The sequence below is a fragment of the Necator americanus genome, chromosome V (assembly GCF_031761385.1).
Source record: "Necator americanus strain Aroian chromosome V, whole genome shotgun sequence".
Lineage (NCBI taxonomy): Eukaryota > Metazoa > Nematoda > Chromadorea > Rhabditida > Ancylostomatidae > Necator > Necator americanus.
This window is the reverse complement of record NC_087375.1, coordinates 35,293,807-35,321,736: the sequence shown is the minus strand read 5'-3', so window position 1 is coordinate 35,321,736 and position 27,930 is coordinate 35,293,807. Positions and strand designations below refer to the sequence as shown.

Here is a 27,930-nt window from a genome sequence, read left to right as displayed (position 1 = left end):
TGTGAAATTGTGTAGTGAAAAAATATTTCATCAAAATGTGAGTGCAAAATTGATGTTTATCCAAATTAACTGGTGTGAAAAACAATTCAGTCAGAAAAATGTCTCGGTCTGACCAAGTTCAGACTTAAAAAATTCGATAAGCTTTTGTGAATGTTTTTTGAGCCACGCTATCGTATGTTCAGCTTCTTCGATCCTTTCATTAATGATTCTGAATTGTTGTGCATTGGGATTGCTTTTTTGAAAGAGTTTCACCTAAAAAGTTTATGAAACGAAAGGATTTTACATGAGGAAAGTAAGTGGAACTGAATTGAAATTGTGTCCGTTTTCCTACTTACAACTCCGCACTACGTGAATTTTTAAGGAAATATTTTATATCACCCTATTTTCTTTCATTTGTTGTGTTTCAAGAAAAAAATTCTGTTACTGTAGAAATCTAATGTTGTCTAGGTCCCTAAAATCGAAAGGATAGATATCTGGCAGTAAAAAAAACAATATTGCATGGATAATAAAATTATGCGACTTTTATGGTTTTCCGGAACAAGACTGCCTCATATTTACACGCCAAATATCCAGGAGAACGATGGTGAAGCCCCAGAATTTTCACTGCCACTAAAGTCACATCACCGAAGACTTTTACAACTCCTTGACCGTTACTTGGTTCTTTCTGCGTTTCTGGCTTTTTTCTTCCACATTTGAGTGTTGAGTCAAGAAGATAACGTGTTGTTCTGCACGAGCCGAAGATCCCAGCAGTGAGCGAGAAGGAATTAAGGAAATGTGAGGAGAGGTGTTGTCGCGATGCTCTTCAACAGATAGATGAAGCAGACGGACCAAGTATCGCTGCTCCCGTGCCCTGTCAAATTTTGATGACAAGAAATGAAGAGAATGCTCCTACTGAACCAATCTTCGGATTCCATTCCAGATTTCGCTGTTACTCATCGATTTTGAACCCAAAAGTTGGCTACTCTACTGGTCACTCTTGTCTGTACAATTGTGGAAGGATTTAAGTGTTGATGCGATGAACAGGACTCGTGGTCAAACCGAGAAAAAAAACTACGAAGTAACCTAAAATGCATAAATTTGATCTTACTAGCATTATCTCCGCGTTCGAATGCATGCCACCGAGACACGCTCCAATTACTGCTGACAGCTGCCCATGATTATTATGATTTCCTAACCTAAATGTAAATTATCAGTTCGATTTTGATTTCAGGAAAAACATATTTACCCACTTCTCATAGATTGCTTCCCAGTTCTCTATTAAGAAATTAATTAGAAATTCCCGCGAAACTGGATTGACTGACACGGTAACAAATACGTCAACAATACGCTGGGCATTCCTTTCGGTCTTCTTAATCTCGTCTCGTAGCAAACTAAATTTACTTATTCATTCTTTCTAACATGTTCTACTTTCTACGTAAAAATAAGAGTAACATTGAAAGCTACGAGAGCTACATACTTATCATTCCAGTCATGATCAAACGTATGGGATTTTTTTAATATGAAAATCGGAGGATGGAGACGTAAGCGAGGGCGGGAGAGAAAGGAGGGAAGAAAGGATTAAGAGAGAAATTTGATAGTGAAGAAAGAAAGAAATTGAAGGATGAGAAATCGGTGTCACAGTGTGAATGACTTCGAAAGTCCATAAGCTCAGCTCATTGCTCACAAAAACTTATTTTAGTCTAGAATATATTAATCGTGAGGTCCTACCATGATATTGTTCCCCTTTTTCCACAGTTTTTTTTTATTTTCTTAAAATTTAGTTAGCTTAGTTAGTTAGCTGCAAAAGGTCTGCGTAGATTTCAGTGCACAGCGTTCATCGCTGAAATATCCTCAAAATCGCCTCAAACGCTGTCGATCTGTTTTTGGTCAGTTTATTTCATTCAACTTTTCTAATACCATTTTATTTCTACTTGAACTGACTTGTTAATTTTTAAAGTACATTCAAAAATTTTACTTTTTATATTCAGATTTTAACTAGTGTATATTGCAACTAAACTGAAGAGAATGAAAGGTGGCAAATCTACTGAATTATCTTGGCTATTTCAGAATTATCTTGGCTTGTCCCAGCAATGTTTTTTCACTCTACTGTGAGAGTGTTTTCCCCTTTCCAAAGTCCATTTAATATAATGTGTGAAAATACTTAAAGGCATCACCCCACGAATCTGGGGTGGTGCAGTTTCAGGTGGATAATGCCTATACGAGGTCGTAAATTATGGGGAGGAGGGTGATTCCGTCCATTTCTTCCTAAATGCCGTAAAAAACTCGGATTGGCTCGGAAGATGCGGCGCGTACACATGGCCGAATGTGTACGCGCCGCATCTTCCGGGGCCAATCGAACTCGTTGTAGAAAATAGCGCACCGGAACTCTCCAAGGCGCACCTCCCGGGCCGCTTCTTACGACAATGGGGAAGAAATGGACGGAATCACTCTCTGCCACACAATATATGACCCCGTATAGGCATAACCCACCTGGAACCTGCACGACCACAAGGCTGCACAAGGCTGGCGCGCTCCAATCGAACTTGTTTTAGAAAGTAGCGCGCCGTAACGCTCGATGTCGTATCTTCCGGGCCGTTTTTTATGGCAATTAGGCAGAAGTGGACGGAGTCACCCTTCTCTCCATAATCTCCGATCCCGTATACGAATACTCCACCTGAAATCCGTACCACCTCAGACTCGTGGAGTGATGCTTTCAACGTCTGCGCAGTGGAACCTTCTCATAATCCTGCCATCAATGTGTGGTGATGCTTTTAAGCATGGAAAAACAGAAAAAGTTTGACAGTGGCAAATGCAGCTGCATGCTTTACCCGTATTTCCGACTCAACTGAATAGGGAAGTAGTTTATGTGTCCGACTAGGTCAAAAGTGTACTGCTTTCGTCTTTTTGTTCTCATTTCCCTCTCCCAGTTTTCTTTTTTTTTATGATGTTCGTCGTGTCATGCTTGTACGTGCACTTAAATTTGTATAACAGCATCATCAAGCGTCAAGCAAGCATCAAGCAGTGAGGCGAGTCCAACGGCAGTTTGATGCGTTGACGCAAGAAAGCTGCAAAGCGGAGTGGGACGGTTCTCTCGACATAATGGGTCTTGGTGCTTCGACACCAAAAGTCTTCAAAACAGGAAGGGACGGGTCCCATGGAGTCGGGTTAATACGCCGCGGTAATACCGTAAATGAACTATAAGTGAATTTTTAAGAAGTATCCAAGGCGCTGTGAACCGTTTAATAGCCGTGTAAACTGCATATGTTGCGTTTTACCTGTATATACTTCTCTGCATGTGTATTCCCAGCACGTTCCATGCAGCAGGTTCGTCAGACCATTCCATTACAAATTAGAAAAACTCACGCAAATGGTTACTTAAATAGTAGTTAACAGTTTACGTGATCTCAAGTAGAACCTTATCTTTATCAGTACAATGATGACGTTCACATCATTTCATGTTAGCACACCATTCCGAGCTCTGTGGTTGTGAAAAAACGAGGAATTCCATACTTCGAATTATCTTTTCAAATTGTCAAAGGTATCGAAGGATCATAGGTGTGAAATCAAGTTTGAGTACTCTCCAAATGTAGTACAGCCACGGTTAGGAGAAAAACTATGAATTATGAATAACATTTCATTTCATCACCATTTCATCAATGCTTAAATTTCTTCAAAAAAAAAAACCAGGAAAGCGTCGTTAGAAAAAGTAAAAATTTACTTTAACAGAAACTTCCACTATTATTTCATTCCTATTGAACACTGAAGATGCACTGCGATGCAAGCACCACAAGAAGTCTGATGTTTTGCGTTAGGCGGAAGTTCAAACTGGTTTTTATAATGAGGGTTTAATTACACAAGTTCGAGACTTCCCAGTTATTCCCGCAAGCGACACCGTGGTAGTGGTTGTGCTGTGACAACGTTAATTTGGAGTTAAGCTTGGCGACTAATCTAACGAGCTCCGAGCCAATAGACAGTTAAGGTTAATAAAATATTTGTTCCAGAGCGGAATAATCTGAGCAGTCTGCGGAAAGGCGCTGTTTTGAAATGAGAAATCACACCCCACAGCAGTGTCGAATTCACACGGGATCACTCGATTTGTGCTTTTGAGTTCCTACGCTAAATAAATCTAGCGAGCGAATGACTAGAAAGTCTCGAACATGCGAACTCGAACTTTACACTAAAAGAAACATTGCGGAATTTAGGACAGCAATCCATAGTCATTTGCTTCGAAGAGATAGCTATTTAAAATGTGGGTAATCGTTTCGAAACAGCCTAACCGAGATTATCAGGTGAAATTTAGCTGAAAACTCCAAAAACTCCCCAAATTTGACTACTGAACGATCACTTGAGATTTTACATTGCAAGATAGTGTCAAGTGTTCAAAGGAAATAGTTGAATTGGCAGAAAAGTCAATGATTGGCATGTGATTGTGGAAGAAACTATTTGGAGAATACGACATAACAATAATCTTTTCCAACAAACCTCTTCAATTCTTCAATTTTTTGCGCACATCCCATCCCCTTTGCAAGATTATCTTTTTCATATCTATTGTCTTCATTGTTGTATAACTCCTTTACCTGAAACAATACATACTAATTTTGTTGAGATTCATTGTTGAAAACCGTTTTCAATGGTGAAAGATAGCGGGACTATCGTAACATTTCTCTTTCAGACTTAAAAATAAAACCGCGATAAATGTGAACCCTGAAAGGAAACAATTTCTCGGAAATTCGCGCATTTTGGGGAAAAAGCTGCAAGCAAGGAGTCGAAGTGCCAAATACACTTCTAGGTTTCAGTATTTTAGACAGATGGGTGTGGGCAAAAACACTACAGGACCACAATAATTTAGGATACAGTACACACGCGGTTGCGTTCGAATGCAGTTTTCGTGCAGTTTTCGACCGTGCGAATGAACCATTATATTAAAGCCATTATTTATTTTTTCACATTAATGGCAGGATTTTGAGAGCGTTCCACTGCGAAGACGTTAAAGGCATCATCCCATGAATCTGAGGTGGTACAGATTTCAGGTGGAGTATTTGTATACGGGATCGTAGATTACGGAGAAGGAGGTGTCTATTACAGAAACGGCGCAATACGTTTCAGACGGCAGGCATGCGCAACGTTGCGCTCCGCGCTGCAATTGAGGACGTCGTAAGAAACAGCGCTCCGGGCTTGGCCGTTTCCTCTGATACAGGGAGAAATGGACGGAATCACCCCCTCTCCATAATCTATGATCCCGTATACGTATACTTCACCTGAAATCCGTACCACCTCCGATTCGTGGGGTGATACCCTTAACAGTGGTTTTGTGGATCACACAATGCAACGCAGCGATAAGATCACAAAGTCCCCAAAGGGCTATATCTCTAAGTTCCCTGCGATCATTCGCGTCTACTTACTGTACCGCTACAGTCAGAACGACCTGCCACATTACCGAACCTGTAATTTTTTCGGAAAAATGATATGAGATATCATTCACAATGCTTGCAGGTGGATATCAAGGTGATGAGTATGACCAAACAACAGTCACGTCTGATTGTGTAACAGTAAAATAAAAGTATTTAGAAATCCTTGACGTTATTACGCTTTGTAAGCTGTAGAAGCCGACAACGTATTTGTGGAGGAATTACGCTACCATCACTTCTGATAATATCTCACTGCGGCATTTGATCAGCATTACGAAGTACGTCCGTATTTCACGTGGATCGATCCACGTTCGGAGCAGCTACATCCGCTGCGACGTTTCGAGCGCGGCCTCTTCCGTAACTGCACTTTAGATCGGTTTGATCCTACTATATATGTGTGTATATGTTTCAGCCCTTTGCAACAATGTTTGTACGGATCATATGATTTTATCGTTTGCCTTCTCAGTAGATTGTGCATAAAAAGGCGCAGCAGCAGAATCTACGTAAGATAAGTGGAAGTCTGACCTTTTCTACTGCAGCAGTCCCTATTTGCTTTACTCCGTAGCAGTAAGTGAGCTTTCTAAGATGGCTTGAAATCCTATAGTGAACATTTTCAGAAGAAAAAAATCAGTAAATATATTCTAATGTTACCAACTTGACACATTGGCTAGCTTTTCTGCCTTTGGTGCATCGTTCAAGAACTCCTCTTTCAAAAAGTGATTGAAAAGTCGATGAACAGTTGTTTGATCCAGCCTCACAGTACGACTCAATCACGGACGTCGCAAATTTTCTAAATACAGTCGTTAGGTCTCCATTGGCCCAAGTCTAGTTGTTGTGGAGGTTGACTAGAAATTCTATCTTTCTTTTTTTTTCTTAGTGCGAGAAGAACACAACAGTGCTAAAGTTACGGAAGGACTTCTTCCAGACATGTAACTTTTGCAGAGCTTTCTTTGACGCTATTTGTTCCTTAAAGGCCGTCAGAATGCAGTCAGGAACTAAAAAAACTGGAATAGAACTGTTGTTTGATTTAAATAGTATCGCTGTTGCCTTCAGCAAGACTGCAATTCCCTTTGCGAGAAAAATCGCTGTTCAATGGTAACTGTACTTCCTACAGTAATCCACGTGTTTTTTTAAATGGACATTAGCAAAAGTTTTGGCAAATTATAATAATAAGCAACCATTTCCATCTTCACACGTAACTCAACTTACAGTCTTAAAGAAGATGAATATCTCGACATTCCAGAGGTACTCTTGTAATGCTTCTTTTTCCCGTATCGTCGAGCTTGGTGCAATGCTCTACCACTATTTCCATGTGTTTCGAATTCACCGCTTATATACTTAGAGTACACACTCCTGTACTTTCTTTCCATTATCTTTTTGGAGTAAAGCTAAAGTATATGTGTTTACAAATAGTTTGTTGTACCAACGTCCAAATATGTGCAAACACTTACGTCAACCCACTTTCTTCCACTTTCGTCGCCTAAGAGATTTTTTATAGTATCAAACCCTCTAGTTACCGCATTCCACACCAAAGAATCCTATGAATGTCTCACTTTGAACTTTTCCTTTGGATTAAAAGTAATAGTCAACGAAAAAAAATGAGGAAAACTGAAATTCATTGAGGGCTCAAATAAAAAACGAATACAAACGGGAGGCGAGAGTGCAGGATGTCGTCGATCTTAAAATAAATGCAAAACCACTACTAAATTGTGCCACAATGCCAGTCTTCGACGTTGTGGACCGTAGTATTATTAACCCGTTGTGGACCGTAATAATCCTCGAAAACGGTAAAATTAGACTTTGAAAATATCATTTGGGAGCAGATGACCCGTTAAATTCAAATACACTTCCAGAGCTATGTTTTAGCAAATGCGCGTTCTAAGAAAATGCTAAATTTTCCCAACCTTTGCTTTCACACTTCCTCAGTTCTCCCATTGGCATCTCCGTGAATAGAAAAGTAAAGTTTGCGCTGGTTTCTCGGAATTAGACGAAATATTTAGCACCTTCGTGGAAGCATTTTCCAAGCCACATCATATGTGGATTCAACATTTTCATTGCCTCCAGAGACATACAAAAGTGCCGCATTAAAAGGATAGAGTCACTGGCGTATCAATCCACTTCCAATCCAATCCACGCCAACGCGTTTGACTTTTACAGCTGTCTTATAGCCGATAATCAAGTCAGTGCTTTTATATTCCCAGACAAGTCTTGTACCAATTTATCTTATCTTTTTATCTTTTTACTTATCTTTTTATATCTTCATACTTATCTTTTTTATTTATTGAAGATTAGTAAAAAAAAAAGGTGTGCATCGTTACCTGTTGGAAACCTTTACAGGCTGAGTTTTCCCAACCTTCGTTAATTTTCTTTCATTTTCCTCAATCCTTCCCGTGATATATCCCGTGAATACATTACAATTGATCTAGTAATGTGTTCCCTGTGTTTCACCGTCTTGGACAAAGCACAGAAGTACAGTTCCCAAACGACTGCGCAAACGTTTTCAAGTAAAGCAATAAAATATGGAGTTTTGTTGAGGAAGAAATTGGAACTTCTCAATTTTCAAAACTTTTCATATTCTGCAGATTAATTCGGGCGAAATCCAGTACTTTCTTTTCTTTTTTGTCTTGGTTCAATTTTGCTTGTTCATCATTTTTTCCGTAGACGTTTCAAATAGTCATTGCTCTCTCTTTGAGTAGGAACAATGTAAAATTGTTGTCAATGCTCATTTGTATTCAAATATAAGGGTGTCCCTGTGGCGCGGAGTTGCCAGCGTAGTTGTTTAGCGGCGGTTTGAGATCCTCGGCAAAACATGAGTTATCTGCGATTAGACTTACTTATTTGACTTAATTGGCGAACTGATGTCATCGCCTCACGCGATTACCCGCATCTTCGTCGAGACGTGCCGTCCTTAAATAAAGCCGAACCTTCTCGATCTTCTGCAATAGCTTGTACAAAATTAATCCATTCGGCGCTAATCCATATTTTGGAAAACTTTACGTCTCGCTTGAACTGCCAATCCACGCCGAGTGTCCTCAGGTCTTCTCTTACCACTTCGGTCCAGAGCTTCCGTTTTCTCCCAGGTGGCCTGTTCCAGCTCGAACCTGACAAACTCCTCGGAACTCGTTGAAAAAGGCGATCTGTTGGTCTCCTTAATCTATGACCAAGGACGCGAGGACGATTTTCTGTAACCACTTTCGGTAGCGATGCAAGATGTTGATGTCCTCCACGTGTCATCCGCTGGTACACCACATCAATTTACGCGTAAAGATCTTCATTGTTGCATATCCTAGGCCAAAAATAGCCAGGTAGCCGTCTAAGCAGCTCCAATTCCGCGTAATCAATCTTCATCACCGTAGATGTTGTGTTGGAATTGTGGGGTATACGTATACGACTCTGAATGCTACCTGCACGTGGTGGGACTGCTTTAACTAAACGCAATCAGATGTTTGAGTATACGCATTGGGAACGTACTAGCTATATAACCCGCACTGTTACATGACCAAACATTCCCATACATTGCAAAACAGTGCTGTCGTCCAGCACATCGCCAAAGCTCATAAGCTAAAAGATCAACTGCCTGATTCTTTGGCAACAACTACTCCTTTTGTGACGCTGTGGCACTTTTGAAAATTCCTGAAGGCAATGGAAATATCAAAAATATCGAAAAATAAAACCCTATTTTTTCTATTCACAAAGATGCCAGTAGCAGAGCTGCGAAGATGTGAAAGTAAAGCGATAACCTTGAGATAACCTTGCGTGTTTTTAGGCCACAAATTTGCCAACACTGAAGTCTGGAAATATATTTGGAGTCAGTTGTTAGTGCAGTGGGTCAGTTGCTTCCGAACGACATTTTTAAAGTCTAAATTTGCCTATCCCCAGAATTCCGACGTTTAGTCCGTTGGAGATCGATTTTGGACATAAGTTAGCAGCGGTGTTGTAGAGATTTCCCGAAGTATTAGCTTTTTTTGTTTCCAAAGTAAGTGATGAGAAACGAGGATCTGATCATCACAATCTCGAAGTACAAGTGCAAGTACAGAAGTACAAAGCAAACACAATATACTCAACCTTCCGAAGGAAGTTTCCATACTGAACCCACTCATATGCATAATGCTAGCTTATTAATTTTGAACAACTTACATACCTCTTCTTTAGATAAATATTTCAACAGTGCGAATACAGTTTTATAGTCTAGCTGACCAATTAAAGCAGCACTAAAGGCGTCGCTGATGACTGTATATCTTGTGTGTGGGCTGTAAACCTACAAATCGTCAGTTTTTTTTTTCAAAAGATTTCTTTCGGATATCAAGCTGCAGGTTGCTAGCTTGATGCCTATTTCAAGATTTTACGAATCGTTTTCTCATACGCATTGTAATAAAGAACTCTCGCGAAAATATGCGTGTTAGAGCGAAAAACAATCGGAATCGAAAAAAATCAGAAAAATTAAAATTCTATGAACAAATCGGAACCACAGCTACATTTCAATCAACTACAAACTGTGGTTGTGCAAAATCCTTTCACGTGCAATATTCTTCTGATTTCACGTCCACAAATTTTTCACAACACAAATTTTCGATGTGATTTTCGATAGTTTTTAATGTGATTTTATCAAACTTTTATCTTAATTGATAATTTTTGCCGTTTTAGTTGAGTGCTAGGTCCAGGTGAGGAGATGATTCCCAGCAAATCACAACATTCAGAAGCAGAAAGATTCCTGGTGACACCTAACCACAAAGTATAATATTTTTGTTTCATCTCTACTTTTGCTCTGATCTGCTATGGCAATCACTGGTGCTTTGAAAGCTTTGCAAAGGAATCTTATCATCGTCATCGAGTCAGTGGTCTTTTTGCGGCGAGTTGTTATCGTATGGTACTGAGTTGATCACGGCTATCTTTAAAGCAACTCTCATCCCACCTTCTTGCACTTTTCTTGGGAAAGTATAATCTTTGATCACTGAAGACAAAATCTTAAGATAAAACTTCGAATATAAAGTTTCACTTCCGTGAAGTATTCCTAGAATCATTCTTTCGATAGAGCGCTGAATTACAAGCAATAACATTTGTCTCCACCTAATAGTGGTGATGATATAAGCAAGTCCTTTTAATACGTCACGCTACAAACACAAAGGCGCAAAATATTAATCTCGTAACTAAGATAAAGTTACGCTGCTGTGAAAGCACGACTTGAATCTGCTAGGGTTGATTGAGTGCGAATACAGAGTGGTCATGGTAGCGTATCTACCGTTTGAAGAAAGAGATTGAATTGACGCACAGTGATTGAAACAAAACTAGTTTTTTTTTGCTTGCCCTAAGTTATCCCTGTAGTGAAAAGTAACTGAAGTATGGTATACGATAGCAGATGCGATGCATTACAATCACGAACTACAAGGCTGCAATAGTTAAAAATGATAGGACGTTCCAAACTGTTCCGGATAAAAAGTATGACGATATTGCAGATAAAATCAAGCAGTTCTGAACACGAGGAGACAGAATATTATTAGTATATTATAGTATAAAGTATTATTGCTATATTATGTTCAGTATTATTATTTATTATAGCTATTTTGTCGGTTTCTAAATTTGAAACGAAAAGATTCTGATATTTAGAAATGGGCGCAACCTCGCACGTGTGTGTGTGAAACGAAATCCCCCCCAAAAAAAAGAGACAGATCCCGCGGGGGCGAAATGGGGCGCTAGTGCAAGAGAGCAGCAAAAAGGGATAAGACGTTAATCCTTCTGTGAAAAGACAAAAAAAAGCCGATGACTCGTTTGATAAACTAAAATTGCAGCGGTATTGTTGAAACATAGGTAGTGTATCAGTTTTGAATATCCTCTGAATCGGTTGCAATATTTTCCATCAATGCTTCTATTTCTGGTTTAAGAAACGGCAAGGAAGTGTTTTCAAGGAACGATTTTAACTTTGCGCAGATATTTGGCGAAAGTGTCCTTTTGTGAAATCTTTAATAATGACTGGAAGCGAGCGAAGCGAACACCATAAATACATCTTAAGTAGAGCGTTAGCCGGACGTTCAGACTGGAACTTCATTAACACTGTAGTTTAGAAAAAAAAAACAAACCTCATGGTTTTTTTCGAACTGTCTTGTGATCTTCTTCCAACCGTCAGAATCGTAATTTTGAATGAAATATCCGCGCCTATCCACATTTATAACTATGGGTGCTTCTTTCCGATCCAAATACAAAGGTTCTTCTGCAAGATATAACATGTAGAAGATTATTTTGACTGCTGTTGCGCATTCTAATGAGTGCTAATGACGCCGCTGCCTACTTTTCTCCTCGGGAAGAAATGGCGTTTTCTGATCATAGGGTATCTTTGTAGGAACCCTGGCGCAACAATGAAAAGTTACAAAACTGGTGTTTGTGGTGGTACTCCTCATGCTTGGTGCTTCTCAAAATGTTGGAATAAAATTTCCAAAATTTGTTTCGTTAGACAGCCATTAAAAATACGGTATAGACTACGGTAGGGTCTTTTTGTGGCTTTAACTTTGAGGGGCAATGGTGCCTAAAAATGCAACCAGGTTTGGGCAGAAGTGCCGTACCTGAGCACGGCTTGATTAGGGTGACAGCGGGACCGGTGCTTTTCCTACTGCTTTCTCATATGCAAGCAGCAATATAATTCCGGAGCTAAACATCCGGAGCTCTCGGTTCTATTTGAAAATCTTTTTCCCTGCTTTTGAATCTCTGAGAAAATCTTGTGCACGCGCCGCATGTTCTGGACCGTTTCGTACGGCAATAAGGAAGAAATGGACGGAATCACCCCCTCTCCATAATCCACTATCCCGTATAAGAATACTCCACTTGTCTCACTCGTCTACTTTAAATGTTGTTAGTTGTAGCGGTGTCAAGGAAATAATGTGAAATAATACATCCCCTATAATGTGATGTCACATTTTGCATGAAGAATGCAGCACTTTTTTTGGTGCTGATAGCTCCAAAAAAGGTGAAAAAAGGGTTGTTAGCAATAAAGACTACTTTTATTAGAAATAGAAATTTGAAGAAATGACCCTGCTTCGAATTGTTACTGACCACTAAAGAGAAACGCTGTTAAAAGTGTGGTAGAGTTGCGTTAGCCGGAAAGTTTGGATTAATGTATGTATAAGAAAATCCAAATGACTGTATTTTCCGTACGAACCCGATAGACCGACTCGTAACATATTTCACTCAGTAGTCTGAGAAAGGAGATTAAAGTCATCTTTCCGATTTATCGTAGATCCTATTCTTACCCTCCTTTATAAACGTGTTCACCAATTAAACGATTTTGAGCTGAACAAAAAAGCTACAGTTAGCTTTTTAAGACCTCGAAGTCGCTTTCGACTCCTTTTATCGAGGCGATCTTCTCGATGCGCTTCGCACCGATGGAATTCTAGGAAAATTCGTAGGCCTACCAAACAACATGATGGATAGAAGAACAACAGCTGCTTTCCGAACACCAGCTGGATGTACTAAACTGTTCAAAGTGGAAACTGGAATGAGTTCTGTTGAACTTTCTGTCGATGACATAAAACGATGAACGGTTGAGCAGTGCCCCGCTAATGTCATTTTCGCACCTTCTGCACGTCCTTTGGTGGATCTCGAGTACGCCGACGATGTAGTGATATTCATTTCAAGCAGAGCGAAGTTACAACATGTTGTTAACCTTGTGTCGAAGTTAGCTGCAGCTTACGGAAGGCGACTCCGCCCTGATAAATGCAAGCAGATGTGGGTCTCCTCGAGACCCTCAACGGGAATCAGTGTGGATGGACAACCTATCAAACTCGTGGATGACTTCTGTTATCTGGGCTGTACGCTGAAAAACGATGGCAGCTATGAGAGAGATATTCAGCAAAGACGCGATGAAACTAATTCGGCATTCAACTCATTGACCAAGTGCCTGTAGTCGACCACCATTACCAACGAAGTCAAGCCGCAGGTCTACCTATCCGCAATTCGCCCTACCATGATGCAGGGATCGGAGACTTGGCCAGCGTCAGCGGCGGTGATGGAAACTTGACTTGACTTGACTGAACTGAGAAAGTTGTTTATACGACTGCTAGGCTACTTTTGGCCGTTGGCAGCAAACAGTCTAATCGTCTTGTCCAAGTTCTCCATAAGATGCTTCCAGGTCCTAATTGGAAAAGGCCCCCGGTCGTGAAAGAAAGTTCTGAGCGGAGGTGGTGAAGGAAGATGCGGATAAGCCGGGTAAGGCCGCAAGACCCGCCCTCAAAACGTCAAGTAAGTCACTGAGCTAGACCTCTATGTATTCGAATCAAAGAACACCTGGACGGCAAAATGAAGTCATGTGATCCTACTGCATTGGGTGGTCACAGGGTGAGGCGTCATAAAGGAGACGATTTTGAAGATAAGATCACGATTTTGGCGCACGAACCTAGCATTGCGGCGCGCAAGGCTCTGGAGGCTTTTTGGATCCACTCCAACAGTCGAAATATGAATCGCAAGGAGGAATGCCTCTCCATTACGCGGGAACTCGCGCTTTATTTAAGGCTGATATTTGATTGCGCTAGTCACTTCACATCAGGTATCTAGCAGTGGCAGGATAATCAGCTGATCCTAAGGTACGATGTTTTCTTCCACTGGTAGCTATGAGGCCCAACGGTTAACGTAGGAGTTTCTTTGTTGGACGGATAAGGCGTTTGATCGGATAAGTCACGATCGATTTCACCCCTTTCAGGCTCTGAAGAAGGCGATATTGCCGAAACGTTAGCCACGAATAAAGGATTATAACAACCTTGCGTACGGCTCTACTAAAGAAAACAATTGTTTTGTCACTGGTGAGTAACGTTACAAAACGGTAATGTAGGTAGTGTTAAAACAGCGTAAGATAAACTGTCTATCCTTTTCAAACATTATTTGAAAAAAGGACATTTGGTATTCATTTCCTAGCGATTATTTGCAGCTTGCCCTGCGAATGGTTCAATAAATTAAAGGCATCACCCCACGAATTTGGGGTGGTGCGGGTTTCAGGTGGGTTATGCCTATATGGTGTCGAAGATTATGGGGAGGAGGGTGATTTTGTTCATTTCTTCCTAATTGCCGTAAAAACGGTCCGGAAGATGCGGGGCGTGCACAAGTGTGGCGCGCTCCAATCGAACTCGTTGTAGAAAATTGCGTACCGCAACTCACTCTCCTCCCCATAATCTACGACCTATTATAGACATAACCCACCACCCCACATTAGAAGATAATGCCTTTGAGCCTTACTAAATCCCTCAGGAAATTTGCGGCAGTGTATTGATGGAAGGGCCATTTCCGGCGTCACAGAGGAAATAAAGAAAAGGATGTTTAGAAGAAATCACAATTGCAAAAGATACACATTTGAGCACCTCTTTTTAACCACTTGTAGTATACTTGTTTGTCATCCCACTGATACCATAGAGGAACATCCCATTTGTACCTACAAATATGAAATATCGTAAAAGTTACTCTTTGCTTTGTACTTAGTCGTTATTACCCGTACGCTGAATTTCTATACTTCTGTAGTTCAGCTGCATGAGGAACTTTCATGTATCTTTCCTGTCCTATCTTCAACGTTGTAGAATTAAAATGCTCGACCGTCACAAGAGGAAGACCCATCTACAGTAAATTCTTCTCGAAATATATATATATATATATATATATATATATATATATAGTATAGAGAAAATACTAGCAAAGCACCTGTTTTGACCACTGAGGTCCGAAATCAACCATACTCAGTTTTCCTCCGTCGGGACCCTCGACTCCTTCGACAGCTTCGTCGAAAGCTTTCCAGAGATCATTGCCGCGTGTGTTTTCAAAGGAGAATTTTTTGAGGTAGTGCTGAAATCAGTTTAGGCTTTTATCAACAGTTCTATAAGAATACGAGTAAAATAATGTCATGCTTCTGCAACATGAGTTGATGATCGAAGACACTTGATTCTACGAGACATTTATCGCACTACAGGAAAACTTCTTCCTTCGTCGGAATGTTTCCAAAGAATTTGATGCTCCTCCTAGTATTCGCAAAAGGTGTAGCCAATGGTGCAACTCTTGCACCATGTAGAGGTTAATTTAGCAATTACAGCGACTCAATCATTTTAAAGAATAGCGGCAGTTTATGTAATCAGTTTGATGACCAATCGGAGCTCACACATGTTTTTAAAGCGTACAACCAGAAAAAAGTGAATGGCACTCTTACAAACTTTCCTATAAAATTCATAAACTTCTTCTCAATTACTGTTGGTGCTCAGAACATCTCTGCTCCATCTCCTTTACATCTTCCAACTCTTGCTGTTGCTGCATGGACCTGTATCTTCTACTTACTGTAAGTCACTATCTGGACACTGTTCACCGTTTCTAGCACAGTTTCGCGGATTAGGCCTGTCTGGAAAATGCGCTCAAAGTTGTACTGCCTTTGGTAAAACTGCCCCTACGCGCGTGAGTGTGATGCTGTATTCCAGTTTTTTTTAAACCGTAATTCCACATGTAATGAACAAATTTTTATAATCTGACCCTACACAGATGCCTTACTCAGACACTCAATTTTTTAGATTAGACTTTGCTAGTGAGTTCAATTTTTGAGTGTCCTGGTCTAATTGTGTTTTTATCCAAAACAGCTGACATCCAGTGAATCTGTGACATCGGCTTTTTCCCCTGTGCTCTCAACTACAATTTGTTTTTAAGATCTCTAGGAAGTATTAAAGCCTTTTCTTATCACCTTAAAGTTAGCCAAAATAACCCTCAATGGATACTGAAATATTCTGAAGGTCCAGGAACATGCTCATTAGTTTTTAGCTCGCCTATAACTGTGTATCCATTACACCTACGAGAAAATGTAGGAAGAACCATTGAATGAAGTGAAATTTATTCACTTCATTGATGAATCTGATCTATACAGCGACAGGACTCTGCTAAGTGTGGTCATTATTACCAGGCCACACCCAGTTGTTCTACCTTGGCTACCTTGGCGTCCCTTCTAATACCTAGATGACTTTTCCATCCTCTTTTCGATGTAGTAGTTAAGTTGTTCTGGAGGCCGGTCATCACTGTTTCGAAATCTTCCTTTCTCCAATAACATCACAAACCACGAGAAGTGGGAGTTAGACGTGTTTATGCATTCCCATCCAAACTGCTACAAGCCCTTCAAAATTGTGATCCTGAACAGGCTTGAAAGACGGTCAAATGGCTTAGGTATCGCGAGAGTGGGCGGGTGTAGTGTACCGGTTAGAGGTTCCGCTTCCTGCACGATCGGACGTTCGAATCCGCCCTAGTGCTCACCAAGCCCTTCACCCCTCAGGGGTCGATAAATTGGTACCCAGCCTTGTCTGGGAGGATAAAAACAGTGACGCGACACATCGGCTAGCCACCGCAAGTCATTGTATAGGCCGGTTGAACGTTCGTAAACCTCAAACGATTCTGAATTGAAGTGAATGTGGGGGCGCATCCCAAGCGGATTGATTAACGCCAGAAACTTTTTCCTTTATCCTTTTCATCTTTGCTCAAAATAAGGCCAACTGCGATTAGTTTGGAACACTTTTTTTCAAAACGGCCAGTGTTTTTCAGGCTTATCTGTTATCAGGGAGATTGTGTTAGATACAAGCATACTTCGCCGCATTTTTTCCATGTTTGTTGTGGACACTGCATCTTTTACAAAACAAATAAAGCGTGTTCAACGAAAATGAAAACACACAATTAATGCTTTCCTGAAATTTTGCTCTCCGACAACGTCACGGATCATGGCAATGATAATGCCTCCTTTAGAATAAGATAAGCTGTCATAGGACTCGGATATCTCCAATGGTATGTCTATAATAGAAGAAAGTGGACGACTTGCAGCAAGGGAATCTTTCTTCATTGGGGAATTAAAACTGGTAACGTGCTCGGTTTTGCTCTGGAAAAGATGTCATGAAGCAGGAGAAAGAAAGAAAACTGCAACAACTCACAATTCGCATGTCCCTGTTCTCATTCAGTTCTATGTTTTCAAAGTAACTAGCGAAACCTTCTTTGAGCCATAACTCATCCCACCAGTTCATGGTGACCAAATTACCAAACCACTAAATTTTTATTAAATTTTGTTTTTGGTTTTCCTGCTGTTCACAAATGTTTTTTTTTCTTTCAAAAGCAATGCATTGCTATTTTACTCTTGCAACTTCACGTTTTCTATAGTAATAGTCTGCGAACTTCCTTTTAATTCTTCTAGGTATTTCCTGATAAGATCCATTCATCCATGGGAAAACATGGCAAAATTTGAGTGGTTTCTTTTGTTAATCTCAGAGGATGTTCGCATCTGAGGATTTTTTGCTAGTGAAAATAAGGAACATGAATGCTAATATTAGATACTCTTAATTTAATTGAAATTTTTGTTCGGCAAATCAAGGTCAGCAACAACTTGAGTTTTGTGGTCCATTGTAATAATGTGCAGCACTGCTAACAAATGCATTGCGAAAGCATTTAAAAGGAGAATGAAGAGGCGTAGGTCAGAGAAACGGCGAATGACTGGTAGTTCTATGTTCTCTTCTCGTTATCTTCCTCCCAAGATAAGCTTTTTCAGCCTGAAGCTCAAAAATACAGTTCCAAACGCAGTTGGATGAAGCAAATGGTGGAATAAATGTTCTATGTAGTCGATTTTTACCTGACCATTCATTTGAGTTAGAATTTTGCAGTTACACCATCTTAGTTTCCTCGATGACATTGTTTTGATAATATCAAGCGAAACCAGCAGCTTGCAGAGTATACAATAGGATCGAGCCGTCCGGCCCCATACTTCTCTCTTTAACACCACCGTAGTTTCGGCTTTGGTATATGCTTCAGAAACCTAGGCGTTTCGCAAGGAGGAGAATGCAATCAGCGTCATAGAGAGCGCAATTGAAAGGGTGATGCTAGGAGTATTCTGCTTCACGCAAGTGAGAGGAGAGACTTAAAGTTCACTCCCAATTCAGAGAAGCTGCCGCATTTGCCTAGGAAAATAAAACTAGGTGAGTCGGACACAGGATCAATTTCAATGACAATCGTTGGAAAGAAGCAAGCGGCTGGATGCCACGCGATATCAAATACACTGCAGAAATTCTACCAACAGCCTGATCAGATTACTTCACAGAGTTCTTCAAAGGCAACTATGCTCCTCGTGTCTCTCGCAAGAAGACAAGCCATTGCAAAACAAAATCGACAAATTGAGGTAATTCTGGTAACCGCTAAAGCAAATTGCCCAACAATAAGAGCACAGGTGATACAGTTGAAAAAAGTACAGCATTTTTTGTCGCTGAAGTTTTGTTGAAGTTTTCTCCATCTCTATTTGTGTACCGGAAAAAGCAGAGTGAATTGAAAAAGGAAATTAATTGGATTGCAAGCTGTAATTAAAATATTAAACCTCAGATATTATAAGTAGTAAAAATAACTAGTAATTGGTACTTGATGAGCGAGCTCATGAGCTATAACTTTTCGTTGTACTGAATCTTCCATTAAAAGAGAAAATAAGGACAACAAAATATCCCCGCTGAAAAAAACAGTAGTAAATAAATGATTAGCTAAACACTCAAAAATGATAGGAGCACCTGAATGTTATTAAACCCCAGTTTTCCATCGCACCCGCAGAAAAATCTTCTACTGCAACCAAATCTAAAAATCGTGAGTTTTACCCCACGAAGTTTAACAACTGCTTGTAAAAGAAAACTCATTCATATCTAGTTAAAATTCATTGTGATCAAAAAGAATTACTACGAATCAGAGAGTTTCAAAACTCTCTGCTATTTAATTACGGTGGAGGTGATTCGATATTGTTTTTAGGGTTTATTGTTTAGCAAACCTTGTTTCATGACGACATCTTCAATGCCAAAATATTTCTCAAACGTTTCCATAAAAATGACTGCTGTTTCTAAACCATACTTTCTCAAGGGTTTGTCCTTCGGAGGGGACCACAGACGGAACTAAAATTTACATTCTGTAGAACGGTTGAAAACCAATGGTGCTCAATAAAATTTTTACCCTGACGCCTCTCTTTGTGTAGGACTCGTCAAAATCAAACTCTGATACAAATATGGCGACGAGATACGAGGACATCACAGGCGTCTGTCGAAATGTTGATACTTTCCACTTCCCATCTGGCTCCCTATAATGTTCAAGATTTCGAAAAATGCTTTCCGAGCAGTCTTCTGGAAAGCCGTCAAACTACAATTAGTAATTAGTAATTACATTACATAGAATCTGCATAAATTGATCTTAACATCTTTTCTTGGAGACATGGCTTACTTTATATTACATGTAAACGTCTTCTTTCCTAATTAGAGTCAACTAGAGCAAGCTAAGAATCTTGTCATCTACCGTTCCGGACATCTCAGAAACTAGACTGTGAATTTAAATAGAGGAAGTCAGAAAGCATAGCTTTATTGTTGAGAAATCTACCCGGGTTACAATTCCATCTAGACAGAACTTTCCGGTAGCCTAGCTGGTGTAAGTGAACTTCGGTGGTACGCGTAGCAACACGGACATCTGGAGCCGCCGTCCACGCTGTGGCGCTAGGAAATCGGCACGTAAAATTTCGCACGTCGTCGTTGGCGTGCAGATGTTTCGTTCTTGGCAAGTCGCCGAAAAAGAAACTTTCACTCGTGAAACCGACGAAAGCAGCGTGGATTGTGTTCTCTTCGTCCAACGCCTCGTTGATAGTAGCGGTTACCTTATGTGCCGCACGGCATTGCTTTCACTTGGAGAAGAAGGTCACTCAAAGAAGATGTTGATCCATTTGCATTAGAGCGGAAGCACAACAGAAAAGCAGCGCTTCTATGTAATCTTGACTAGGAAGCTTCTAGAATCACCTAGGTCAATTTACTTCGTAGGTTCTTTTTTTAAAATCATTTCTGTGTGAAAAAATATGTAGACGACCTAATATTTGGTGTAGTTTTGTTGAAGAATGCAGAGAATGTAGTGCAACCCACAATGTTTCACTGATTTCGAAACCATTGGCAATTGCTGTTGTTCCTTTAGGATGAATAACAGTTACATTCCATGCCGCCTTATATGCTGGCTCATCAAAGCAAGGCACCATCCGTCGTGCATCTGCTGACTCAAACTGCGTCACAGCAGCGATTCTGAGAAAGGGTTGTTGAATTTGAAGATAAAGTGTACCATTTTCTAAAAAAATTACTTGTAAGAAGTAGCCGTCAGGTGTCATGACATATAAAAACGACCTCAGTCCGCGTGTGTGTGTGTGTGTGTGTGTGTGTGTGTGTGTGTGTGTGTGTGTGTGTGTGTGTGTGTGTGTGTGTGTGTGTGTGTGTGTGTGTGTGTGTGTGTGTGTGTGTGTGTGTGTGTGTGTGTGTGTGTGTGTGTGTGTGTGTGTGTGTGTGTGTGTGTGTGTGTGTGTGTGTGTGTGTGTGTGTGTGTGTGTGTGTGTGTGTGTGTGTGTCTGGATGTGTGCGTCTGTGTGTCTGTGTCCGTCATTGGTGCGCCGGGGCCAGATAACTACGAAACGGGTGAGACGGGTCCCACGGCGTCGGACTGGTACGCCGGCGCCACATAGCAGTAAAATTGAGTGCGACAGGTTCATTGGCGCGCAATAACTTCGTGTGCATGTCGCCAAAGGTAAATGAGACGTCGCAGCCGTTTCGTAGCCGTGGCCACTGGAGGCGTTGCTTTTCACCATTATGACTCCTCCACGTGTCTATTTCCTTTTCGTTCGCCTCAAGTTGGTAGCATGCCTTCCTCAGAATGTGGAAACATGCATGCAAACGGCTGCTTAAATAGTAGCGAACAGTCCACATGATCTGACGTAGAACGTTATCTTTACCGGTAGGAAGATGTGTTTCATGTCATTTTATGCCAAAACATCATTCTTTGATAACTGTTGGGAGAACAGGAGAAAACCCTTATTTCGATTAATGTTTAAATGTTGTCTATAATATATTGGTAAGGAGTGTTCAAAGCTGAAGTATTCATGCTCTCCTAATGTAGAACTGACGCGTTTAGAAAGAAGACTGAAATTTTTCGCCTTTAGTTATAATAAAAAAGATGAAGAAAGATTGTCAGAGATACAGAAGTCTAATTTCACAGAAAACAGCACTAGTATTAATTTTCGTTGAGCAGTGAATGCGAGCGAAGCAAATACCACATGAAGTCTGTAGCTGGTAAAGCTCAGACTGGTATATATGCATATTTACTTATTTATTTATATTCGGCTTTTAAATATCATGTGTAAAGAGTTCGACCCGCATTAAGCATCCTGAAGCCCATATATTTCAACCTAATACATTGTTTCAGATATTTAGGAGAAAATGTGCTCGTGAGAGTCACGATATTAGCTAAATTATTACGATTTCTTAGTAGAAAAAATTAATCTTTTCAGAAACGCCCAACCCTTAACAATAATAAACGGATCCTACCCATGAGATCATGCGAGAGAGGTATAAGTCATATTAGTGTGGTTCATTACTTCACTTTTAGAATTTCACAGGTAACTTATCAAACTGCCTAATTAAATTTTGGGGAATTTTGGGGAATCTAGGCAATACCCCATTTCAAACTATAGCGCGCTTTCTGAAATGCTATAAAGTAAATCAAACAAATTTGTCCTCAAAACTAGCAAAAATCAAAGCAAACTGAGAAAAAAATTCTACTATGCTTTCATTAGTGCTACTATTTGTTGTCAAGTTAGAAACATATCCACTGATACTTTTACGACAACTTTCATGCCAGTGTCATTAAGTAGGTCATAAAATGAGATACTGCAAAGAAATGACTTCAAAGTGTCCTACTGCTCAAGATATTATTGCTGGTGAAAGAGTCTATACATTTTCACTCGGTTCCAAAAACATCAAAAAAACATCACATCACAAAAATCTATGAATACCATTTCTATCCATACTTGTCTCTTACACAGCTTACTGCAAAATAAGAAATAAATTTCGCTCGTAAAATAAGATGAAACACAACAAAGTTAAAAAAAAAACACTTTTGCCTGAACAGTAAGTGTATTTGAATGTGTAACATATCAACAAATATGCTAATAGACCTGCCCATACTTCATTTTTCCTTGTGCATCCTCAAAGAAGGTCCGGTACATTCCAGAAAGTCCATCGTTAATAACACCTCTGAAGATCACCTAAAACTGTGAAGAAATTGTTCTGTTTGCAGAGAGACATAAAATTACACCCAGCTCCAAGATTTAAGTCCGTTGAATCTCTCTTAGTTCACTAAATATGAAATGTATGAGCAAATGTGAATATGTTTATATGGATAGAACAAATCTTTGCTGTCATGGATCTGTAATCGGAGTTCTATCTGTTCACTCGGAAGCTGTGTCTTAGAACCACCCTTAAGTGCGTGCAACTTTGTCCGACCTAAAACAAAAGATCTGAATGGCCCGGCTCCCATCAACACCCTACGTGAGCTCCAGGTTTAGTTGGTCACTGATCTTAACTGTTCCATGATGCTGCGTATACAGGCTACAACGGCGACTACCTTGGCGTCCCTTTTAATACCTGAATGATTTTTTCATTTTCCTATCGAAGTAGTGGTTGAGTTGTCCTGGAAGCTGGTCTTCATTGTTTCGAAATCGTCCCTTCTCCAATAACATCACAAACCACGAGAAGTGGTAAGTTCGACGTGGTTATGCATTCCCATCCGAACTGCCGCGGTTGCCTACAAGGCTTTCAAAATTGTGATCCTGAACAGGATTGAAATGGCTCAGGTATCGCGAGAGTAGAGAGTGCAAAGAGGCTTTGTCTTGCTTTCATCAACCGCCAGAATGTATTCGATTCAGTTGAGACTATCAAGGAAGCCTTGGACAGCAATGCAGTCTTTCCTGGTAAATGAAGGTTCTTCGTGAGTTCCACATTCTACAATAACATCACAACCGTGAAGAAGGTTCTTAAAGGCAGCATACCACGAAGCTGAGATGGTGCGGATTTCAGGTGGAGTATCCGTATACGGGGTCGTAGATTATGGATGCGGGGGTAGTTCCGCTCACCTCTCCCTGTATCACTGCAGCCGCCTCCAGAATGCTGTTTTGTACGACGTTATCTATTGCAACGCTCCACCCCTTGCGCCACTAAGGGGTACTGAGCGTGCAAGTGTGGCGTGCTGCAATAGAAGGCACCGTACAAAACAGCATTCAGGGGCCGGCTTCTTGCAGTGATTCAGGGAGAGATGAGCAGAACCACCCCGGTCTCCATAATCTACGATCCCGTATGCGAATATTCCACCTGAAATCCGTACCACCTCAGATTCGTGGGGTGACGCCTTTAAACGTCGCAATACATTTTCATCCAAAACATCCGAGACTCCTATGGAGAAAGTAATGGAAGAAATAGAAAGACCAAAAAGGGATAACATAGGGAAGAAATTTGTGTCCTGATAACGTAGTGCATCAGTCAAGCGGAACGAGTGCTGGTTGACCACAGTGTAGAAAGATCACTTCTCAGCTGAAATAGGATCTCTTCAAAATGGGTTACCGATGCACAATTCAGACTCATCGGAGGATGTAGTGGAGAAAGCAGAGCGGAATTCGTGCTCACTTCTTTAATGTCGCTATCCCTACTACTACTAAGCTTCAGAATCCTCGGCGTCCCGAGCAGCAGGAAATTACGGTAAACGTTGTTGGAAGTTCCTTAGAAAAAATGATGCTAAGAGTATTCATCTAAACAGAAGCAGAAGAAGAGATTTGAGATTTTCTTTTCACTAGCTGCTTCATTTGTCAGGCAAACTAGGGTTACCTCAATAGGAAACGTGATTCATTCTAACAGCTTCAAAACAAAAGAGGTTAGCGACTTTGTTCCAAGAGATGGAAAGCGTACAAAGGGATTGATGGTCAGGTTGTTTACAAAGTCTTCCGAAGAAAGTTGTATTGTTTTCGTATCTCTCTTGAAAGAGAAGGGCCCAAGGGACTGCTGTAAGTGGGGGAGAGCCGAACTTTTGATGGGACATGTTCAAGCGAATCGAAGAACAGTCGAAGCAGTGGTCCCAGTTCACTTTCCTTTTTTTCAGATGCGCCTTCGCTATTTTTCCTTTCTTTTTTCCTCCTTTTTCTTTTAGAGAATATTTGTCATCCTCGAAAACCAGCTTGGAGACAGCACAAAACATACAAATACATTGCTTCAAAAGCGAAACCTTACCTTCAGCCTCACATTTTGGTTAACATCTAGTGTCTCAGCCAATATAAAAACTACTCTTTCGAGATGGTCGTCAACCTTTATGCTTGTGATAGGAATATGCGCACCATTCTAAAAATTGTAACAAATTGTAAGATAATGCAGTTAAACGCAAAAAAATGGGGCTCGGCTTGTCAGGTAATTTTTAATGTTATTAACGAATTGTTATTCGTTATTTGGTGCTCTTGTGCACTTCTGTCCTTTTGCAGTATATCGGGAATTTACGAATATAAAAAGGTCGCACTCTACTACCGTGCAACATTTCAAAAAGAGAAAAAACATAGTGTGACGTACTGATTGGGCCTCGCATTTGTCTGACAAAAAACGAATCTCCTTCATGTTCAAAATGATTTCATTCGTTGGCTGCAGGACAACAATATCAATGACCACTTCTCCATCAGTTGTGAGGTTCTTATCGGCTGGGAAGTCCACATAGAAAGGAAGGTAGACTTTGATGACAAGATTGTAGAATACTGGAATGGAACAGAATTGTGGGAAAAAAAATCAATTCTTTCTTAATAAGTGAATACATCCTACTCTCACAATCATAGTGAAAAAAAGAAAACACATAGAGTAATAAAAAAAAAGAGCAAGGCGCGAGAGCACATAAGGAAATACTTTCAGGTCAGAGAGGTCTGCTTTACCCGCCCGCATTTAGAATCATCTTCTCTCTGATCAAAAAATTAGATACAATTTAACACGCCAAAAACTGCTGTGTTCTCCGTCGCATTACACTCTAGATTAACTTTAGAATGAAAACGTTGATAAAGATAAAATCACGAACTCCTATAGCCATCTGACATACAGTGCTCCATTTTCAACTGCTAATTAGCCAATGAATCTTGGGGAAATCTACTGAGTTCAGCTACCTGTACGGTAATCAACCTTCAAGAATGTATATGAAAAAAAATTGTGATGAAGTGAGGTGATTTCAGGGCCGAAAATATTGCTTTCTTTCTTCTCTTTCCTCATCATAGTCTCTGTGAATTAGTGAATAGAATGTTCGATGAATACGCATTAAGGGTCATTCTGTTTTTTTTTTAAGAATGAAACATGAAGAACTTGGCATTGAACGATCCCTTCGATCCTTAAAGGCATCTCTCCACGAATCTGAAGTGGTACGCATTTCAGGTGGAGCATTCGTATACGGGATAGTAGATTATGGAGAGGAGGTGATTCCGTCCATTTTTCCTAATTGCCGTAAAAAACGGCCCAGAAGATACGGCTTCGGGCGTTCTGGCGCACTATTTCCTACAAGGAGTTCGACTGGAGCGGGTTCGGAGGGGCTAAGCCGCCTTCCGGTGGCTAGCCCAGCGCAGGGCCCCTCCGGATCCGGGCAGTCGGCCCTGGGTCCCCCCACTGATGCCCGCTGCTCCTTCTCGGAGCGGACCAAGAGCACGACACTACTATACTAGTTTTTAAACACTGCTTGTCATGGATGGGAGAATTACCGCAGCGCTATTATTTCAGACATGGACAAAGCAGATAAAAAGAGCAATTTTCTTTCTGCACCTGGTTTTAGCTTTCTCGGAAGTCGTAGCTCCTCCATGATGGAAAAGGTCGGCTTTTGTAACTTTTCTCTGTAAAACGATGAGTTGAGAGCATTTCAATGGCAATTCCTAATTCGCCTCTCTCCCATGAAGAAAGATCAAAACATTGCTCAAGACAATTTCATGCCTACTTCGTTGTTCACTCTCAACGAAGTTAAACGACTTGAAGCATAAACAACCTGCTTTGGGTGTGATTTTTAACCTCAGAGAGGTGTTTGAATTGTGCTCGAGTGATCAGATAGGTTGAAACGCAGGAGAGTACAAGAATAGCAATGATGGCTATTGCAGTAATCAGCATTAGAGCTGGAGTGCAAATCAATCCAGATTTCTTTTGTCGTTCTTCATCTCGACCAGATTCCTAAAACACGGCCTGTGTTTCTATCATTTCTTTGCAATCCTCACATGGATTTAGCTGAAACATGGCTCTGTCGCTGGAATATTCTTTTGAAAAATCTCTTCTCCCCATTGCTTGACCGAATTTCGTATTTCGTGCGAACGCGCCGCATCCACAAGCGAGCGGTCGAAAATCAATGAGATATTTTCAGCAGTTCAATCAAGTAAGATCCATAGAGAGGTCTACACCGCGTACTCTACATTTCCCCATACAGTACCTAACATCGTCCCTTTAGTGATATGCTGTCTTTGAGTTTCTGTATGTCACGCAGTGAACCTCTTGCAGCACCCCCTCCCCTATACTCATAGCATATGTGGATATTGGAGAAAAACTTTTATAAGCGAAGAAAGTACTTACACAGGATTGAGACAATGATTCGTCGTTTATGCTCTTACTGCTGCTTCCCATTTTCGGTGGACTAAGACGAATGAACCAACCAGGAAACGATGGTTGTTGCTTGTTTATTACAATGTTAGTACTATTCTCTTACTTCTATGAGTATTTCACTGTTACGACGGGTTGGTCATAGATACGATTCCAATTTTCGAGTTCCTGCTAGTTCTCAGCAATGACTACTTGCTTATACGAAACGTACGAGAAAGAGTATCGTTAACAGCGACAAGGCAATAATTCCAACACAAAATGGTCAAGATAAGATTTTTTTTCCGACAGTAGCTTTGTTGACATTTCACCAGAGATCTAACATCTTGATTGCAGAGAAATGCTGACATTCTGCGCTGCTCGACATTTCTCAACGTCTTCTTGTGCTGTATATAAGATTGCATCTCGCGAGGAAAATACCACTCTCGCTAGCGGCAAGAATCTTCGTCGACCGTAACACTGTCTTGTGTGCAATATCCCATATTCATCTGACAATAATCTAGTGCAGTTTGATATCATATCCAGCTATTCTATCGTGCAATAACAATTGCAATAATTAGCAATAAAGTGTTATTGGTAGAACTTTACAATATATAATTTCTTCTAAGAGGATTTGGAACCGCGTGGCCAGTGTTGTCAGTGTTGTCAGTGTAAGGGCACGCCCAAGCACAAGCACTAAACAATTTACAATAAAGGGAATAGCTGGGTCAAAATAAAAGACTTTGCTGCTGGGAATTCTTCCCATAATTCGTATAACAAACTATCCCTTGGGCACTCCAACGCCACGCAAACGCAACTCTGAATCTGATTTCTAATAAAGAGTACCTGCAGTACAGTATAGTGTGATGGCTCGAGACTAGTGGGTTTGTTCTAATTGCTACATTATCATTTAGTTGATCTAATAATAGTCAGTATTGGAGAAGAGAGGCGTTTTGGTGACAACTCTCGGGTGAGGGATCTATATCCTTCATCTGGGATTTTTCGATCATCACTTCGGCAATGTTCAACTTATTGTACCTCAGAGTAGATGATTTCTGCAAAACAGCTTTCAGTTCTCCAAAGAATGCGATATGTTCTAAACCTCAAAGGAGAAGATAAAATGCTGCATCCGA

At 40.5% G+C, this 27,930-nt stretch overlaps 2 protein-coding genes across 3 annotated transcripts; both read right to left on the bottom strand.

Moving 5' to 3' along the window:
* Positions 1 to 90: 90 nt before the first annotated feature.
* Positions 91 to 26,845, bottom strand: RB195_016180 (uncharacterized protein; the record flags this gene model as incomplete). 2 transcript variants are annotated; one of them, XM_064207218.1, is made up of 26 exons in its annotated part: positions 91 to 252; positions 1,088 to 1,175; positions 1,230 to 1,370; positions 4,462 to 4,556; positions 5,913 to 5,985; positions 6,043 to 6,177; positions 6,597 to 6,775; positions 6,839 to 6,925; positions 9,529 to 9,645; positions 11,462 to 11,592; positions 14,723 to 14,793; positions 14,851 to 14,972; positions 15,057 to 15,197; positions 17,047 to 17,247; positions 17,300 to 17,410; positions 18,765 to 18,849; positions 18,908 to 18,971; positions 19,159 to 19,279; positions 19,338 to 19,461; positions 20,285 to 20,437; positions 22,367 to 22,446; positions 24,458 to 24,565; positions 24,788 to 24,966; positions 26,006 to 26,073; positions 26,223 to 26,401; positions 26,795 to 26,845. In XM_064207218.1, the coding sequence occupies 26 exons, from the start codon at positions 26,843 to 26,845 to the stop codon at positions 91 to 93; spliced, it is 3,066 nt and encodes a 1,021-aa protein (XP_064063099.1). The 2 variants fall into 2 exon arrangements, with proteins under 2 accessions (XP_064063099.1, XP_064063100.1); XM_064207219.1 differs by having other exon boundaries at positions 14,857 to 14,972.
* Positions 8,265 to 8,621, bottom strand: RB195_016181 (uncharacterized protein; the record flags this gene model as incomplete). Its single annotated transcript, XM_064207220.1, has 1 exon — positions 8,265 to 8,621. One exon carries the CDS (start codon positions 8,619 to 8,621, stop codon positions 8,265 to 8,267), a length of 357 nt encoding a protein of 118 aa, XP_064063101.1.
* Positions 26,846 to 27,930: the final 1,085 nt, after the last annotated feature.